The 19,460-nt window shown below is 47.3% G+C and overlaps 1 protein-coding gene across 1 annotated transcript; it reads right to left on the bottom strand.

Annotated features, from left to right (window-relative positions):
- Nucleotides 1-1,151: 1,151 nt before the first annotated feature.
- On the bottom strand, nucleotides 1,152-9,500 carry LOC138794022 (NACHT, LRR and PYD domains-containing protein 1 homolog). Its single transcript, XM_069972788.1, has 3 exons — nucleotides 9,410-9,500; nucleotides 2,632-4,327; nucleotides 1,152-1,218 (listed from the first exon to the last, which is right to left on the bottom strand). The coding sequence occupies exons 1-3, from the start codon at nucleotides 9,498-9,500 to the stop codon at nucleotides 1,152-1,154; spliced, it is 1,854 nt and encodes a 617-aa protein (XP_069828889.1).
- Between the last annotated feature and the right edge of the window lie 9,960 nt (nucleotides 9,501-19,460).

Below are 19,460 nucleotides of genomic sequence, written 5' to 3'. Positions count from 1 at the left end.
GAACCAGTATTCGAAAGGTAAATATTTTTTAGATGCGACTTTTTTTTTTATCTACCTGTTTTGAGTATTCACCCAAAAGTTCAGATAATCCAGGAATCACAGCCTAATCTATAATTTGCAACTTTTTAAAAAGTTGCACAAAAAATTCACTAATTCTTATTAGAAGAGTCACTAAAACTCCTAGTAAATGTCCCCCATTCTCTGTCTCGCTATTTTTCTGAACATCATAGGGGATCCATGAAGGGCTCAGCCTTCTGTGGCATTGAGAAAATTAACCCCCTATGGGGAGGAGGAAATGATATAGCACAGTTAACTGGTACAGACACAAGTCTCCACATGGACACAGAATTATATATTTTAGAATGCAGTACTAAATCATGCATCATTTTTATTTCTTCATTTGCATCTCCTAGTTTGCATTTTCTCATTTGCATTTCGACATCTCTTTTCTAATATAAATGAGGTATTTGGTATTACTTTGTATTTCTCCAAACATCATTAATTATAGGGAGAGGAAACTACCCTGACATTTGAACTCATCACTAATATGGTCTTCATGAAACTCCCTCTCACTAATGTTTTTACTTATTCATAATCATGTAATCCCAGATAAGGAATGCTACCAAGGAGGCATCAGACTCCCTGATGAAGAAGAACGCAATGCCTGAAACACGTAGGAGGACGTAAGACCCTTTCTGGCTACAGAAGTGACATTACTAACAGCGTAGCATTCAGGATACAGATTTTAAATCTCCAACTGAATTGACTGCATGAGCAGTGAGTCACCACTGGCCAGGGCTGAATCCCGCACCTAGTGCTTGGATAGCCATCACAGTAGCCGATTCCCACATGATCAAGATTGGAAGTAACAGTTACATCCTTAACCCCCTTCAGGACCGCGAGAGAGTTAATTTACCATAACTACACAGGATTGTAACATTGTGTAGCGATGCATTTGTGTGTGTAGTAATCTATCCCCCTGTAACCACATACATCCCCACAGGGCTTGTAGTCGGGATTGTATCATGAGTTGGTTTTTTTTCCGGATTGTATCATGACTTTGTTAGTATGCTAACACTGTACCATTCATTTATTTTTCTATTCTCTTCCGCTATCAAGATCATGCCAAAAAAGATCCCATGGAGCCTCATTTAAGAGTCTTGAAACACAGGACTAGCTACATATCCCTCCAGGAAGGGCGCAGCCAATGGGTGGCTCCTGAAAGGAAACCACCAAAAACACCAAATTAAGTGGCCCTATAAGTCAATGTAATGATAAGGGAAAAACCAAGGCTCTACTAGGCATTGCTCCCACCTAGCCAGAATCCTGCTCCACTTATGAGAGGCAACACCCCGAAACAGCTGTATGTGGATGGATACCTGGTCTTGGTTATTCCCTTGTCATTACATTAACTTATAGGGCCACTTAATATGGTGGTTTTGGTGGTTTCCCTACATGAGCCACCCCTTGGCTGCCTCCTTCTTGGAAGGATATCTGGCTAGTCCTGTGTTTCGAGACTTTTAAATGAGGCTCCATGGGATTTTTTTGCATATTCATGTTTCCCAGGGAGCAATGCACCTAGGATTTCACTGCATTGAGTGATATCTTTGGCTGGTGTCCCTGAGATCAGTCATCTGTTTCTCTTATGGCTCTACTAGGCATTGCTCCCACCTAGCCAGAATCCTGCTCCACTTATGAGAGGCAACACCCCGAAACAGCTGTCTGTGGATGGATACCTGGTCTTGGTTTTTCCCTTGTCATTACATTGACTTATAGGGCCACCTAATATGGTGGTTTCCCTAAAGAAGCCACTCCTTGGCTGGGTCCTTAGCGGAGGGATATCTGGCTAGTCCTGTGTTTTGAGACTCGTACATGAGGCTCCATGGGATCTTTTTTTGCACATTCATGTTTCCCAGGGAGCAATGCACCTAGAATTTCACTGCATTGAGCACTTTACCCAGCAGTGATATCTTTGACTTGTCTCCTTGAGATCAGTGATCTGTTTCTCTTATAACTATCAAGATCACGCATAAGTATCAGCAATATACACTCTTCATATCTCATAGTGCTCCTGTACTGTTTTTTACTATGTGTTAGGGCTCATGTTGGAGAAACGATGAGCTGTAGTTTTTATTGGTTTTGAGTACATACAACTTTTTAATAACATTTTATTTCACATTTTAGGAGATGAAATAACTAATAATCATCAATTCTGGATCTGAGTATTTTTCTTCTTTTACGGCGTTCACTGTGTGGGATAAGTAAACTGACATATAAATAATCTATACTTCCTTCGTTATATAAATCATCTTTACTTTACCACTTTACAAAAGAACTTCTAAATAGAGAACATTACTATTGTATTATAGGGAGGCTAGTTTGGCGTTGGGATAGTGAGATATCTATAATAAGCCCCTATTGCCTGATAAGTATAGGTGGTGGTATTTTTATGAGATATTGAGGTGAGGGAAACCTAGATTCTCAGTCTACTACTCAGCCCTCTCCTCACTAAAATTACCATAAGAATCTGACCCCATCTACTCCATTATAGAAGTATAAGGACAATAAATGTATCAGATATTTGTTAGAACATTAATATCACAGAAATATAACATAGAATTAGTCACTTACCTCAGTTCCTGCAGGTTATGTAAAGCTGGTGCAAGTCTCTCTAATCCTTCAGGGTCTAATGAACAGTCAGATAGTTGGAGTTCTTCTATATTTGTGCAGACCTCCATGATAAATGATAACACTGTGCAGTCTAGAGCCGACAAGTTAACACCAAAAAAGTCCAATCTTCTGCATGATTGTAAAGATTCCAGCACTAGAGGTTTATTCCGGGATTCATACAGACAGTAGAATATCCTGAGAAGTCGCTTCTTGTCTTCTTTTTCCCCCAGCCTCTGTTCTTCTGGAACAAAGTGGTTGAACCAAGTGATGACATGTCTGGAGGCCTGAGCTGCCTGTGTGTGCAGGTATCCAGTTAGTATTGACCTGGTGGAGGCGTCTGATAGACCACACAGGAAACGGAGAAACATCTCACCACGTCCATCAGGATAGGATTGGGCTCTATTTAGTGATTCTTGTAACTTCTTAGGAGAATAATCAGCATAATGCACCAAGGCAGAGAAGAATTCCTGAACAGTGAGATGTAAGAAGGAATAGGTCACAGGTTCCTCCGACTCCATCAGAAAACTTGATAAGAGCTTTGACTTATTGTCCACATGGAAAGAATCCAGATCTCGTTCATCGAAAATAATCCTGTGATTCATGACTCCATGTTCTGCCATCCATCCGATGGACTGCAGGACCTTCTGAGCGTCACTTTTCTCCAGGCTGTGATTGGTCAGGATGTTGGCGACAAATATGGCAAAGAGCTGGGTGACTGTTTTGGGTAATAATGATGGCGGCTGATCACTACTTGTTGTCTGGAAGCTCCTGGATAACACTGTACAGATAATCCAGCAGTAGGACGGGAGGTAACAGAACGTGTACAATGTGTCATTCTGCTTCACATAAGTAAAAGCCTTTTCTGCCAGTTCAGGGTCAGAGAAGAAATTCTCAAAGTACGTCTGTCGTTCTTCTGGAAAAAACCCGATGATCTCTACTATTCGCTGGAAAACATCACAATCTATTGATGCCAGTCTGGTGGGGCGACTGGTCATTAGAACAGAACAACCATTAAGAAGAGACTTTCCCACCAAACTATCCACAATCTGACCCCAATGTCCGCGCTCTCTAGGAATAGAGAACAAGTGACCGGATGTGAAATCCATTGTGTGATTGCTTTCATCTAATCCATCAAATATGAAGAGAAGTTTCTCTGGATCTTGTAAGATGTTCTCAATCTGCGGCTCCAGATACGGGTATTGTTGGAGGATCATGGTCTCCAGACTAACCTCATCCAGGCTGTTCAGCTCCCGGAATTTGAAGAAGAAGACAAAAGAGAATCTTTGATAGAGATCACCCCTCACCCAGTCATAGACAAACTTCTGCATCAGCGTGGTCTTCCCTACACCCGGCACTCCGCTCACCATTACTATATGTGGCACAAGTCTGGATCGGTGACACCAGCGGAACATCTTGTTGGGGGAAATGCGCTGTAAGTTATTTTGGGCTTTCTTTAAATATTCCTCATGTTTTACCCCGGTCTCTATGAGCTCATTTCCAGAACGTTCCCTAAACTGATCCGAGGAGACGATGATGAGGTTCACATAACGTGTACACAATGGGAAGCTTTCCTCTTCCTGGTTACATCTTGGAGGTTTGTTCTCTATAAGTTTCTCAGTTTTTCCATATAAATGTTTCTTGTGACGGTTCTGGACATCTGTAGAGAATAGGAAGAGAAAGGTCAAATATAAGGAGCTGAAACATTTCACAGATGGAATCTGCTCTCTTTTACTCAGTAAATCTCTACAATGAGATACGGCAGCAGATTTAAAACCAATAAAAATTTGGAACCAATGATAATAAAATTGGTAATCACCTCATACTTTACAGGAAACTATCAAAAAACTCAACATTAACTCAACACAACATCAGTCCCCTTTTTATTAATTGGCCTCTTATTTTATCCCCATTACGTAAGCCATATGGATATATATGTCAGCTGATGTGAGGGAGTTAATGGAGCAGGCTCATGAGCTGAGCCCGCTCCATAAACAACAGGGGTCGCCTGCTATGTATAGTAGACCCTGGAGCTAATAGCTGGTATGAGATCCCATAGTGGCAGTCATTTAAAGGGGTAGTGCGGCGCTAAAAAATTGTTCACAGAATAACGCACATTACAAAGTTATACAACTTTGTAATGTATGTTATGTCTGTGAATCGCCCCTTCCCGTCTCCCACCACCCCCGCCCATGTACCCGGAAGTGTTGGTGCATTATACATTACCTGATCCGTGTCGTGCATGTCCTCCATCTTGTGCCAAACGTCATCTTCGGCCGACCGGCCGAATCGCTGAATGTGCGTTATTCTGTGAATAATTTTTTAGGGCCGCACTACCCCTTTAAGCCCTTAAGGACGGAGCCCAAAATGCCCTTAAGGACCGGAGCAAATTTCAGGAATATGACATGTGTCACTTTATCCATTAATAACTTCGGGATGCTTTTACCTATCCGACTGATTCTGAGATTGTTTGCCCGTGACATGTTACACTTTATTTTTCTGGTAAATTGGAGTCAATACGCATAACGAATCTCTATGAAAAAAAAAGACTAAATAATGTGAAAAATTGCATTTTTCTAAATTTGAAATTTTCTGCTTGTAAGGAAAATGGTTATGCCACATAAATTATATAATAAATAGCATTAGCAAAATGTCTACTTTATGATGGTAGCATTTATTAAATTTGCTTTCAATTTTTTAGACAATAGAAAGCTTCAAAGTTTGGCAGCATTTTATTTCAAAATCAGATTTTTCAAGGGACCACTTCGCATTTGAAGTGTATTTAAGGGGACTGTATGTTATGATGCCCCGCAAAACACCCCATTTCAGAAACTGCACCTCCCAAAGTGTGCAAAAGCACATCCAGAAAGTTTTTTAACCCTTTAGGTGAGTCACAGAAATAAAAGCTGCGTGTGTAAAAAAAAATTTTAAATTTCAATTTTCTTTGCAGAAATTATATTGTGATCCAATATCTCTCATAAAAGTAAACCTATTTTCAGAGAAATGCACCACAATTTTTATATGATATGTGGCCCTGTTGCGCTGTTTGACTCAACGACAAGCCTCAGATACAAAGGTGCGCCTAGTGAATTTTGAAGCCTCTATTACAATTGGCCAATTTTCAAAGTACCAATCAAGGTTGGCAGAGGCTCTTGGGTGCCAAAACATAACAAACACCCCTAAGTGGACACCATTTAGGAAACTACACCCCTCAAAGATTGAAAAAAGATGTGTAGCGAGCATATAGACCGCACTGGTGAAGGACACAAAAGGAGGAACAATGTGCCGTGAAAATTTTTAATTTTCTACACTAAAATGTTGTTGTAACTTTGAATTTTTCATGTTAGCAAGGGGTTAAAAGAAAAAATAAAACACTAATCATGTAGAGCAATTTACCCCGATTATAGGGACTACCCCACATGTGGACATAAAGTGCCATGGGGGTGCACGGAAAGCCTCCAAAGGGAAGGAGCGCAATTTTGAATTTGGAAGCTGGATTTGGCCAGAATGAAGGACGAAGGCCATGTCGGGTTCACAAAGTCCCTGTGCTGCCAAAACAGAAGAACCCCCCACAAGTGACCCCATTATGGAAGCTACACCCCTCAAGGAATCTAACAAGGGGTATAGTGAGAATATGGACTCCACTGGTGACAGGCATAAATGTGAAACAATGTGGCGTGAAAATGAAAATTCTATTTTTTTACACATAAATGTTGGTGTAATTTTGAATTTTTGATGTTCACAAGGGGTTAAAAGAAAAAAATAAATTACTCATCATATAGAGCAATTTACCCCGATTACAGGAATACCCCACATGTGGACACAAAGTGCCATGGGGGTACACGGAAAGCCTCCAAAGGGAAGGAGCGCAATTTAGAATTTGGAAGCTGTATTTGGCCAGAATTAAGGACGAAGGCCATGTCAGGTTCACAAAGTCCCTGTGCTGCCAAAACAGTAGAAACCCCCCACAAGTGAACCTATTATGGAAACTACACCCCTCAAGGAATCTAACAAGGGGTATGGGCATATGGACCCCACTTTGTAACAGGCACATAGGTGGAACACTGTTCTGTGAAAATTAAAAATTTAAATTTTTAAACTAAAATATTGGTGTTAATTTAAATTTTTCACAAGGGGTTAAAAGTAAAAATGAAAAAAAAAAATATGAGTAGAGCAATTTCCCCCGAGTGTGGTGCAGGACAAGCCTCCAAAAGGATTAAGTTCCCTTTTCAGGCAGCAAGGGATGACACAAGCCATGTTCAGTTTACAGAGCCACTAGGCCAGTACAGTGGGTACCCCCCCACAAGTGACCCAATTATGTGAAATTCACCCCACAAAAAATGTAACAAGGGATGTAATGCATATATGGACCCCACTGGTGACAAGCATATAGGTATGTAAATAAATTGCCATGTGGGCGCAGGACAAGCCTCCAAAAGGACAGAGTGCCCTTTTTAGGCCTGAAAGCCCTTTTGAGCCCTCCTGCTATTAGAACCTCACTGGTGACAGGCTCATAGGTAGGGATAAAAGTTAAAAAAATAAATTATACATGCACATAGTTGGCTGACAGTTGCAGACATTTTCAGGAAAATAAATAGAGAAACGCTCAAAAAGGACCCCATTACAAAAATACACCACCCAAAAAATGTATTAAGGGGTTTAGGGTGCATGAGCATTTCTAAAATTTATTTTCCTGGACTGAATGTGCTGCAGTGGGTGAAAAGTAGAAATACCAATTTTCACACTGCTCAACGGTTAGGCAAGAATGACTTTCCACATCGGTATTTCATGCAGACATGGAAAGTCTGCCCTCCACTAAGGGTATGTTCACAATGAGTAAAACTGGCAGAATTTCGGAAGTAATTCCAACAGACTCAGTGTGATACTATATAGGTCGATGAGAGGGTGCAAGGCCGCCTCCTTTCCGACGCTCTCCACGAGAAATAATTAACATGTTCATTCTTTCTCTTAAAGAATGATGAAAGGAGGCAGGTGCATGCCCTCTCATAGACCTACAGTACATAGTATCACACGGAGTCTGGTGGAATACCACGCGGAGAGTTCCGTCTGAAATTCCGCCTTAAGGGTGCGTTCACACTGAGCAAAATTGGCGGAATTCCGCAGCAGAGAATCCCGCCTGCCTCAGCGTAAACCACTGTGTTTATGGTAGGGCTCGCACGCCTCCACTCTCCGCTAATTGAATTAAAAAGTCAGTTCTAAGAGCGGAGAGCGGAGGCACGCAAGCCCTACCATAAACACACTGAAATAGGTGGGACTCCGCCACGGGATTCTGCTGATTTTGCTCAGTGTGAACATACCCTAATTATTCTGTGTATGTCCCTTCTATAATAAAAATAAATAAATAAATGTGACCATAATCATAAGCCTGAAAATACAATGGCGCTCGGAAGCCAAAGTGAGCGCCATGTGTATTTGAGGTGTAAATTAGGAGATATGCACGGCATTGGCTGACAGTTGCAGACATTGTCAAGAAAATAAGATAGAGAAATACCCCAAAACCACACCACCCAAAAATATGTTTAGGGGTGTAGGGTGCATGAGTATTTCTAATTTATTTTCCTAGACTAAATGTGCTGCAGTGGGTGAAAAGTAAAAATACCAATTTTCACACTGCTCAACTGTCAGGCCAGTATGACTTTCCACATCGGCAAGTGATGCCGACATGGAAAGTCTGCCCTCCACTAATTATGCAGTGTATGTCTTGATAATGCGAGTATACTTGATAATTGAGTTCAAACATCGTCATTAGAATGTTGCTGTCTGGCTGTTCTGTGGAGAAGGTGGAGAAAACCCGAGTTCTGCCTGGAAAACAGGGATACAGCCTATGATCTAGGCGATATCCCTGTTTTCCTGGTGGGACTTGGGCTGTTTCCACGGAGCAGCCAGACCGCAGCATTCTAATGCCAATGTTCGAAACCGATTATGGAGTATAGTCCCTCATATCTAGTAGATGACGGAGTCAAACCAGTGTGACTTTCCATGTTGGCATGAAAACATAACTTACCTGTGGCAAAAATTAAATTTAGGCCATGGACGAGTGGTACGCTTTAGAGCAGCGCTTCTCAAACTGCGAGGCGCGCCTCACTGGTGTGGCGCAGCTCACAGTCTGGTGAGGCGCAGGGTCCCGGTCTGTGCCCGACATCGGCACACAGCAGGGACTCCAAGATTTATGACCTGCTGATTAAATAAGGGCTTCTCAACCTGGGGGTACGCGCCGCAGGTTGAGGGGGTACGTGGGGAGGTGGGGGAAATTACTTTTGTTTTGGGTGCCGGGACACTGCTATCACACAGCAGTGTCCCAGCACCTATCACTGCCGCTGCCTTCACATCCTTCCCCCAGCAGCAGCTCAGCAGTGTTCTGTGGGGTACGGGACTTAGTGAGGCTGCTAGGGGAAGGATGAAGTCGAAGGATTGGGGGCTCAAGGAGGATATGCGGCAGCCTGGGGAGTCCTGGGCAGGCTGTCTGAGTCGGCCTGCACAGGCGGATAGGAGAGGCGGCAGCGGCAGGCTGATTTCCCTGCAGGCGGCCGCTGAACCAGCATGGCCACAAAGAAAGTCAGTGGCTAAGGGGGTTGTGGTGTGCGAGGCTACCCCGCCTGCGGCTCCTGCAGTGTATTGTGGACTGGGGGATGGGGCGCCCGCCATGCCTACCTGCTGCCGCCGCTTCTCCCCATTTAAGCAGTGGATTGTGGACCGGGAGATGGGGCCCCCCACGTCCTACGGCTGATGCTGCTGCTGCCGGTGGAAGTGTGGTGCCACATCTGCTGGTCCACAATCCACTGCTGCAGGAGCCTCCGGCAGGGTAGCCCCATGCACCACTACCTCCTCGCTGACCTGGTTCCCTTACCGGAAGCTGGCCAGACCTCTCTCAGTAATAGGACATCCCCCTCCCCCCACTCCAAATCCACCCCCTCCACCTCTTCTCTACCCCCTCTTTACCCCCATCATCTCCTCTTTACCCCCATCATCATCTCTCTCCATCTCCTCTCTACCCCATCATCTCCTCTGTACCCCCAATCATCATCTCTCTCCATCTCCCCTCTACCCCCATCATCTCCTCTGTACCCCCATCATCATCTCTCTCCATCTCCTCTCTACCCCATCATCTACTCTGTACCCCCATCATCTCCTCTCTCCCCCTCCACCTCCTCTGTACCCCCATCATCTCCTCTTTACCCACATCATCATCTCTCTCCATCTCCTCTCTAGCCCATCATCTCCTCTGTACCAGGGCCGCTTCAACCAGAGGGCACATGGTGCACGTGCACTGGGCCCACTGGTTAAAGGGCCCCCCCCCCCCGAGCAGGCCGGCCGTTGTTATGTGCGACCAATGCGGTCGCACAGGGCTCCGGCCACCAGCCTGTCAGGGGGGAGCGCCATGGATGGGTAATCTACTTACCCCTCCGTGGCGACCCCTGCAGGGCCCCGCCGTTCGCCGCTCCCCTGCCCGCTGCTGCTGCGGCGCTTCAGCGCTGCAGCAGCAGCGACACTGACAGAGAGAGCCATTGGCTCCCTCCCTGTCAGTCACTCTTGTGGCCGCACTTCCTGCGGTCACAAGAGGCCGCACTCTCCCTCTAGCGCCCGACGTCACTGGAGTGTCGGTGCGAGGGTAAGGGGAGTGCAGCCTCTTGTGACCACAGGAAGTGCGGCCACAAGAGGGAAGAGAAGAGGAACGCGTGGACCTAGGTGAGTAACAGTGTTTTTTTTTTCAATGGTATATGGGAGGGGGAGCTATAGACTATTGGGGAGCACAGGGGGCTATATACTATGGGGGGGCACAGGGGGCTATATACTATGGGGGAGCACAGGGGGCTATATACTATGGGGGAGCACAGGGGGCTATATACTATGGGGGAGCACAGGGGAGCTATATACTATGGGGGAGCACAGGGGAGCTATATACTATGGGGGAGAACAGGGGGCTATATACTACTGGGGAGCACAGGGGAGCTATATACTATGGGGGAGCACAGGGGAGCTATATACTATGGGGGAGCACAGGGGAGCTATATACTATGGGGGAGCACAGGGGAGCTATATACTATCGGGGAGCACAGGGGAGCTATATACTATGGGGGAGCTATATACTATGGGGGAGCACAGGGGAGCTATATACTATGGGGGAGCACAGGGGGGCTATATACTATGGGGGAGCACAGGGGGCTATATGCTATTGGGGAGCACAGGGGGCTATATACTATGGGGGAGCACAGAGGAGCTATATACTATGGGGGAGCACAGGGAGCTATATACTATGGGGGAGCACAGGGGAGTTATATACTATGGGGGAGCACAGGGGGCTATATACTATGGGGGAGCACAGGGGAGCTATATACTATGGGGGAGCACAGGGGACTATATACTACTGGGGAGCACAGGGGTCTATATACTATGGGGAGCACAGGGGAGCTATATACTATGGGGGAGCAGAGGGGGGCTATATACTATGGGGGAGCACAGGGGGCTATATGCTATTGGGGAGCACAGGGGGCTATATACTATGGGGGAGCACAGAGGAGCTATATACTATGGGGGAGCACAGGGAGCTATATACTATGGGGGAGCACAGGGGCGTTATATACTATGGGGGAGCACAGGGGGCTATATACTATGGGGGAGCACAGGGGAGCTATATACTATGGGGGAGCACAGGGGACTATATACTACTGGGGAGCACAGGGTTCTATATACTATGGGGAGCACAGGGAAGCTATATACTATGGGGGAGCACAGGGGAGCTATATACTACTGGGGAGCACAGGGGAGCTATATACTACTGGGGAGCACAGGGGGCTATATACTACTGGGGAGCACAGGGGCTATATACTATGGGGGAGCACAGGGGGCTATATACTATGGGGGAGCACAGAGGAGCTATATACTATGGGGGAGCACAGGGAGCTATATACTATGGGGGAGCACAGGGGAGTTATATACTATGGGGGAGCACAGGGGGCTATATACTATGGGGGAGCACAGGGGAGCTATATACTATGGGGGAGCACAGGGGACTATATACTACTGGGGAGCACAGGGGTCTATATACTATGGGGAGCACAGGGGAGCTATATACTATGGGGAGCACAGGGGAGCTATATACTATGGGGGAGCACAGGGGACTATATACTACTGGGGAGCACAGGGTTCTATATACTATGGGGAGCACAGGGAAGCTATATACTATGGGGGAGCACAGGGGAGCTATATACTACTGGGGAGCACAGGGGAGCTATATACTACTGGGGAGCACAGGGGGCTATATACTACTGGGGAGCACAGGGGCTATATACTATGGGGGAGCACAGGGGGCTATATACTATGGGGGAGCACAGAGGAGCTATATACTATGGGGGAGCACAGGGAGCTATATACTATGGGGGAGCACAGGGGAGTTATATACTATGGGGGAGCACAGGGGGCTATATACTATGGGGGAGCACAGGGGAGCTATATACTATGGGGGAGCACAGGGGACTATATACTACTGGGGAGCACAGGGGTCTATATACTATGGGGAGCACAGGGGAGCTATATACTATGGGGAGCACAGGGGAGCTATATACTATGGGGGAGCACAGGGGACTATATACTACTGGGGAGCACAGGGTTCTATATACTATGGGGAGCACAGGGAAGCTATATACTATGGGGGAGCACAGGGGAGCTATATACTACTGGGGAGCACAGGGGAGCTATATACTACTGGGGAGCACAGAGGGCTATATACTACTGGGGAGCACAGGGGGCTATATACTACTGGGGAGCACAGGGGGCTATATACTATGGGGGAGCACAGGGGGCTATATACTATGGGGGAGCACAGGGGGATATATACTATGGGGGAGCACAGGGGAGCTATTTACTATTGGGGAGCACAGGGGAGCTATATACTATTGGGGAGCACAGTGAGCTATATACTATTGGGGAGCACAGGGGTCTATATACTATTAGGGAGCACAGGGGTCTATATACTATGGGGGAGAGCACAGGGGGGCTATATATTATGGGGAGCACAGGGGGGCTATATACTATTGGGGAGAGCACAGGGGGGCTATATACTATTGTGGGAGAGCATAGGGGGGCTATATACTATTGGGGGGAGAGCACAGGGGGGCGTTATACTATTGTGGGAGAGCACAGGGGGGCCATATACTATTGTGGGAGAGCACAGGGGGGGCTATATACTATTGGGGTGGAGCACAGGGGGGCTATATACTATTGGGGGAGAGCACAGGGGGGCTATATACTATTGGGGGAGACCACAGGGGGGCTATATACTATTGTGGAAGAGCACAGGGGGGGCTATATACTACTGGGGAGAGTGCACAGGGGGGCTATATACTAATGGGTGAGCGCACAGGAGGGCTGTATATAACTGGAGGACCACATGAGGGTCTATATACTACAAGGACACCTTAAAACTATGGAGGCACAGAGGGGTGTAACTATGTAGGGGTACAGAGGGGTGTAACTACTGTATAGGGGTAAAAGGGACCTAACTACTGTATGTGTTGGAGCCTAAAATATTTCTCTGGCAGATTCTGGAAAGAAGATTCACAGCCAGGAGAAGACTTCAAGGTGGCCCAGGCTGGATGGAGAGAAAAAGAAAAGGTGACAGACTCTGATCAGAGAAGACGCCCCCGGTGAGTCACTGGATGTAACTGCACTCTGTTATAGGGTTGTAGTGTTAGGGGTCATGATGTGGCGGTATTATGTAATGGTATCATTGGTGATATCTTTCTGTTTTGTTTAGTGCAGTTTTTATGTAATATGTAATCACTGTATGGTGGAAATAGTGTTATAAGGTAACTACTGTATGTATTGGGGCTCTTAATACAGTGTGGGGGCAAATTCAGTACATTATACAATGTGCCGAAAGGGAAGGTGGGGCCCACTCTTGAGGGCTGTGCACTGGGCCCACCAATGTATTAAAACGGCCCTGCACTGTACCCCCATCATCATCTCTCTCCATCTCCTCTCTACCCCATCATCTCCTCTGTACCCCCATCATCATCTCTCTCCATCTCCTCTTTACCCCATCATCTACTCTGTACCCCCATCATCTCCTCTCTCCACCTCCACCTCCTCTGTACCCCCATCATCTCCTCTGTACCCCCATCATCATCTCTCTCTTCAACTCTTCTCTACCCCCATCATCTCATCTCTCCCTCTGATCTCTACCCCCATCATCTCCTCTCTACCCCCATCATCTCCTATGTACCCCCATCATCTCCTCTCTACCCCCATCATCTCCTCTCTACCCCCATCATCTCCTCTCTACCCCCATCATCATCTCTCTCCACCTCCATCATTTCCTCTCTACCCCCATCATCTCCTCTCTACCCCCATCATCTCCTCTCTACCCCCATCATCATCTCTCTCCACCTCCATCATTTCCTCTCTACCCCCATCATCTCCTCTCTACCCTATCATCTCCTCTCTCCTCCCCCCATCATCTCCTCTGTACCCCCATCATCTCCTCTGTACCCCCATCATCATCTCTCTCCACCTCCATCATCTCCTCTCACCCCCATCATCTCCTCTGTACCCCCATCATCTCCTCTGTACCCTATCATCTCCTCTCTCCTCTGTACCCTATCATCTCCTCTCTCCTCCCCCCCATCATCTCCTCTGTACCCCCATCATCTCCTCTCTCCCCCCATCTCCTCTCTCCCCCCATCTCCTCTGTACCCCCATCATCTCCTCTCTCCTCCCCCCCATCATCTCCTCTCTACCCCATCATCTCCTCTCTCTCCCCCCCCCCCCATCATCACCTCTGTACCCCCATCATCTCCTCTTTCCCCCTCCACCTCCTCTGTATCCCCATCATCTCCTCTCTCCCCTCCACCTCCTCTCCCCATCATCTCCTCGCTCCCCCTCACCCCCTTTACCTCCTCTCTCTTCATCTCCCCCTTTACCTCCTCTCTCCCCATCACCTCCTCTTTCCATCCTTCTCTCTCCCCCTCACATCTTTTACCTCCTCTACCCCATAACCTCCTCTTTCCTCCCCCCTTTACCTCATCTACCCCCTTTCTCTCTCTTCCTCTCTCCCCCTCTTTCCTTCTCTCCCCCCTCTGTCCCCCTCGGACCTCACTCTGCACACCAGGCCTGGACGTGATTTTCCATGTGGCTCAGAAGCTGGAGAAGAGAGGAAGACCCGCTCCCTGCCCAGATTAGGAGAGTATGACATTTTTGTGTTATGGTGGTGGGGGGGGGAGTGGAACGGTGGATATTGCTATTAGGGCACACTAGGGCAGGGGGCATTTACTATGGGGACGCAGCAGGAGACATTATTACTATATGGAGGACACAGCAGGAGACATTATTACTATATGGGGACACAGCAGGAGACATTATTACTATATGGAGGGCACAGCAGGGGACATTATTACTATATGGAGGGCACAGCAGGGGACATTATTACTATATAACGGTATAGCAGCGGGCATTATTATTGTATGAGTGTTACAGCTGTGGCATTATTACTATATGGGGAAAAGCAGGGGGTCTTACGCACAGGGGGCAACCCACATACCAAATCTGGGGAATTTAACTGTTTGCGGGACGCTACAGGGGATTTAACTATTTGTGGGACACTGATGTGTCACTATTGGGGGAATTAACAATTTGTAGGTCACTAGCGGGGTTTTTAACTGTGGGGCACTAGTGGGGGAATTTACTATTTGTAAGGCACTATTGAGGGAATTAACTACTATATGGGAGCTATTATGGTAATGCCTACTACTTTGACAGTGCCAGGAACACTGCACATCACTTTGACAGTGCCAGGAACACTGCACATCACTCTGACAGTGAAAGGAATGCCAAATGTACAGAAATGTGGTAATGAAGGGAGAGGGAGCTACCACAGGAAGAGGAGGTTAACAGTAGAATCATACTAGCATGTGTGTGTGTTATGGAGAAAGAAATGCTGCACTGTGGGGCTGGTATACAGGTGGAGCACTATGTGGTAATGGGTTACTGCAGGTGGAGCAGTATGTATTTTATGCACTGTGCTGGTGGTTCACTAAAGGTGAAGCAACATTTATTTCTGCACTTTGGTGTTGTTTTGACGCTGCTCTGGGATATTATGTGCACTACATAGCGGTATCTGGTGCTTCATAGTTGTATATGTTTGTTGGTGAGGCCCGGGTGAGGCCCGAGAACAAAAAGTTTTAGAAGCACTGCTTTAGAGCAATCTCCGATGCAGAGGCCTGGATTGTCAGGACACATGTCGCACTGGTAACATGTGCCCCTCTTATGACACACTCTGCATCGCTTCTGGGATCTTCCTTTCTTTCCAGAGTGGGGGACTATCCCAGGAAAATGTTGGCCGGGCACAATATGGGGGACTGCAGTTTGAGGAGTACTTGGGCCCGCTTCTTCTTGGCTTCCAAAGATAAGGGCTTTCAGTACCACTTTCTGAAACTGAATGAACCTACCTGTGTGGCCAGTACATCAGTAAAGTACAAAAGCATTGTGCATCGCCGTTTGGACTATGTGCATGGCTAGCTTCTTGTACCACGTCCTGGTCTTCCTCATGGCATTGTACGGTTTGAGCACTTGATCTGAAAGATCAACTCCTCCCATGTACCGGTTGTAGTCCAGAATACAATCCGGTTTCAATGCCATGGTTGTGGTACCTCGAACAGGAACCTTGGGACGGACTGGGAGATAAAACTTACAAGGAGACCTCTTTGGCTTCTCTCCACGGTACCACAAGCTACAGTAGCTCTGGAAGAGTGGGACACTGGTGTAGAAGTTATCCACGTGAAGGTGGTAACCCTGATCCAGCAGTGGAAACATAAGTTCCCAAACTGTCTTCCCACTTACTGCCAGGAGGGGGGGGGGCATTCTGGGGGTTGAATGCGGGTGTCCCTCCCCTCATAAACCCAAAACCTGTGAGTGTACCCAGAGGTACTATCACAAAGTTTGTAAAATTTCACGCCATATCTTGCCCGCTTACTGGGAATATATTGGCAGAAACTGAGGCGTCCCTTGAAACTGACGAGGGTCTCATCAATCGAGATGTATTTTTTCGGGTCCGGGTTTTTTATGGAGCGACCAAAGAGCTTGGGTGGGAAGGTCGCTCCCATACTCCAGCCCAGGTCTTACCAGCCCTTTAAAAGGCAGCTAGTTCAGAGCAGAGGGGGGTGTGGTGTGTTACTGAAGCAAAGTGTGGTGTGTTACTTAACCATAGTGTGAGCGCTATCAAAGCTGGAAGGCTAAGGAAGCCTGTGGGATTTGCTGCATCTAAACGGTGAGACCGTGGCCTTTTGTTTATTTTTGGCTTACCTGAGAGAAAGGACTGTTTATTTTTTCCTTGAAGTGTTTTTCATTATGCTGAAGAAAAGCTATTTTTATTTGTAAGACTGCGTTCACACAATAAAGTGTCTTTTGTTTGACTGGAACCCGTGCCCAAGGACTATCTTTGAGCTGAACCCCCACAATTGGTGCTTCGGATGCGGGCATAACCCACTCTTTTAAAAGGAGAAAGACTGCATGTCCTGGGTCAAGGCAGCGACAGGGTTAAAGGACCAGTCTGACAGCATGGAGGAGCTCCTTAAGCACCTGGTTAAGGCCAGTGCACAGCAGCAGCAAGCCCACTTGGAAACTGTGCAGGCTCAGCAAGAGACTAATAATCTCCTTATTAAACAGATGGCTGTCCTGGCTGAGTCTGTCAGAGCCAGGGAGACAGTAACCTCCCAAACACAAGGAGACATTGGCCGTGTAAGGAGAATGGTAAGGGAAGCCTTACAGAAAATGACGCCAGAGGATGACGTTGAGGCTTTTTTGACGGTGTTTGAGAGAGTAGCTGACCGTGAGAAACTACCTCCAGACCAGTGGGCTGAGGTTCTAGCCCCGTACCTTACCGGAGAGCCGCAGAAAGCCTATTATGACCTGACCCTGCAGGATGCTAAAGAATATACAAAACTCAAAGCGGAAATTTTGGCCCGACTGGGTGTGACCTTGGCAGTCCGGGCAGGAAGAGTGCACCGCTGGGTGTATGGCAAGGACAAGCCACCAAGATCACAGATGTTTGACCTACTCCATCTTGTGCAGAAGTGGCTGCAGCCAGAGACCTGCTCTCCAGCCCAAATGGTTGAACGGGTCATCATGGACCGATTCATACATTCACTCCCTAAGTCTGTGCAGTGCTTGGTTGCACAAGGAGACCCCCGCAATGCAGATGACCTCGTGGGTCTGGTAGAGCGATACGTAGCTGTGGAAACCTCTCTAAATGACTCAGGGAGCCTGAGGTCACCTTACTGGGGTGCCCAGAGTAGAACAGATACTCAAAAGAGGGGGTCCAAATCTCCTCTTGAAGGGCGTTCTCAGGCCAAGGAAGGGTCTGAACCCAAGTTAAGGGGCCCATCCCGAGATATTATTTGTTGGAGATGTCGAGGCCCTGGTCACATTGCCGCCCATTGTCCTGTAACTACTGAGCCAATGGAGTGCTCCATAGGACGACGCTGCTCCATGTTTGCACACCCAGCGTGCAGTGCTGTTCCAAACCCTGGCCAGGGACCACAGATGTGCCAGGTGGTGGTGAATGGCACCGAAGTGACTGGACTCTTGGACTCAGGGAGTTTGGTTACCCTAGTAACAGCCAGACTCCCTCATGAAATACTCCCTGGGAAGTGGTTAGGGGTCATGTGCATTCATGGTGACACCAAGCGTTACCCTGTGGCCCAAGTGACAATAGGCACAGACTCTACCACTGTGTCCCACCCAGTGGGAGTGGTAAAAAACTTGTTGCATTCTATTATTATTTGGCGGGACTTTCCCTTGTTCTGGGATTTATGGGTGAGGACAGTGCCACCAAGCCACCCAGTATGGCATGAAAGCCCTCATGATGTGAGTGAGGAAGCACCAAAAGAGTTCCCCTTAACAGTGTTGGCAGGGGACGAGGATGAGGTGTCATCCCCTGAATCCACTGTACCTGACCTGGAGATATCCCGTGAAAATTTTGGGACCGCCCAGCTGAGGAACCTGACCCTAAAAGGTGCACTAGAGAATGTGACAGTGCTAAATGGTGTCCCACAAGAGCCAGGTGCAGATGAGCGGTATCCCCATTTTGCTATGAACAATGGTTTGTTGAGGTCATAGAACAGCTACTGGTACCCGGGCCCTACAGACGCATGGTATTAGACCTCGCCCATTCCCATGTGTTGGGTGGTCACCTGGGGGCAGACAAGACACAGGAGCGGGTCCTGCAGAGGTTTTACTGGCCTGGCTGTTTAAGGGAAATAAGGGATTTTTGTCAGTCTTGTCCCGTGTGCCAGGTAACCTCCCCTATTGCTCATTTCCGTAGTCCCCTGGTACCATTACCCATCATTGAAGTTCCGTTTGAACGGATTGCTATGGATCTGGTGGGGCCCCTGGTTAAGTCCGCTAGAGGTCACCAATATATTCTAGTGGTGGTTGACTATGCGACCCGGTACCCAGAAGCAGTGCCCTTAAGGAACACCTCCTCCAAGTCTATTGCCCGAGAGTTATTTTTCATATTCTCTAGAACTGGGTTACCCAAGGAGATCCTAACTGATCAAGGTACGCCTTTTATGTCAAAGGTAATGAGGGAACTGTGTAAAATGTTGAAGATAACCCAGTTACGTACCTCAGTATACCACCCCCAAACCGACGAGTTGGTGGAAAGGTTTAATAAGACCTTAAAGGGGATGTTGAGAAAGGTGGTAGAGAGGGATGGTCGGGACTGGGACTGTCTGTTGCCCTACTTACTGTTCTCCATCAGGGAAGTTCCACAAGCGTCC

Source organism: Dendropsophus ebraccatus, chromosome 5 (assembly GCF_027789765.1).
Source record: "Dendropsophus ebraccatus isolate aDenEbr1 chromosome 5, aDenEbr1.pat, whole genome shotgun sequence".
Taxonomy (NCBI): Eukaryota; Metazoa; Chordata; class Amphibia; order Anura; family Hylidae; genus Dendropsophus; species Dendropsophus ebraccatus.
Note: the sequence above shows the minus strand (reverse complement) of the source record. Positions and strands in the feature narration are given on the sequence as shown.

Excerpts from the sequence above, each read along its gene's own strand:
- LOC138794022 (XM_069972788.1), bottom strand. The coding sequence starts at position 9,500 with ATGGGGCTACCCTGCCGGAGGCTCCTGCAGCAGTGGATTGTGGACCAG. Across the intron at positions 4,328-9,409 it reads CGGCAGCAGCAGCATCAGCC|ATGTCCAGAACCGTCACAAG; the intron begins GTAGGACGTGGG and ends TATTCTCTACAG. Across the intron at positions 1,219-2,631 it reads CATAACCTGCAGGAACTGAG|GAGCCACCCATTGGCTGCGC; the intron begins GTAAGTGACTAA and ends GTTTCCTTTCAG.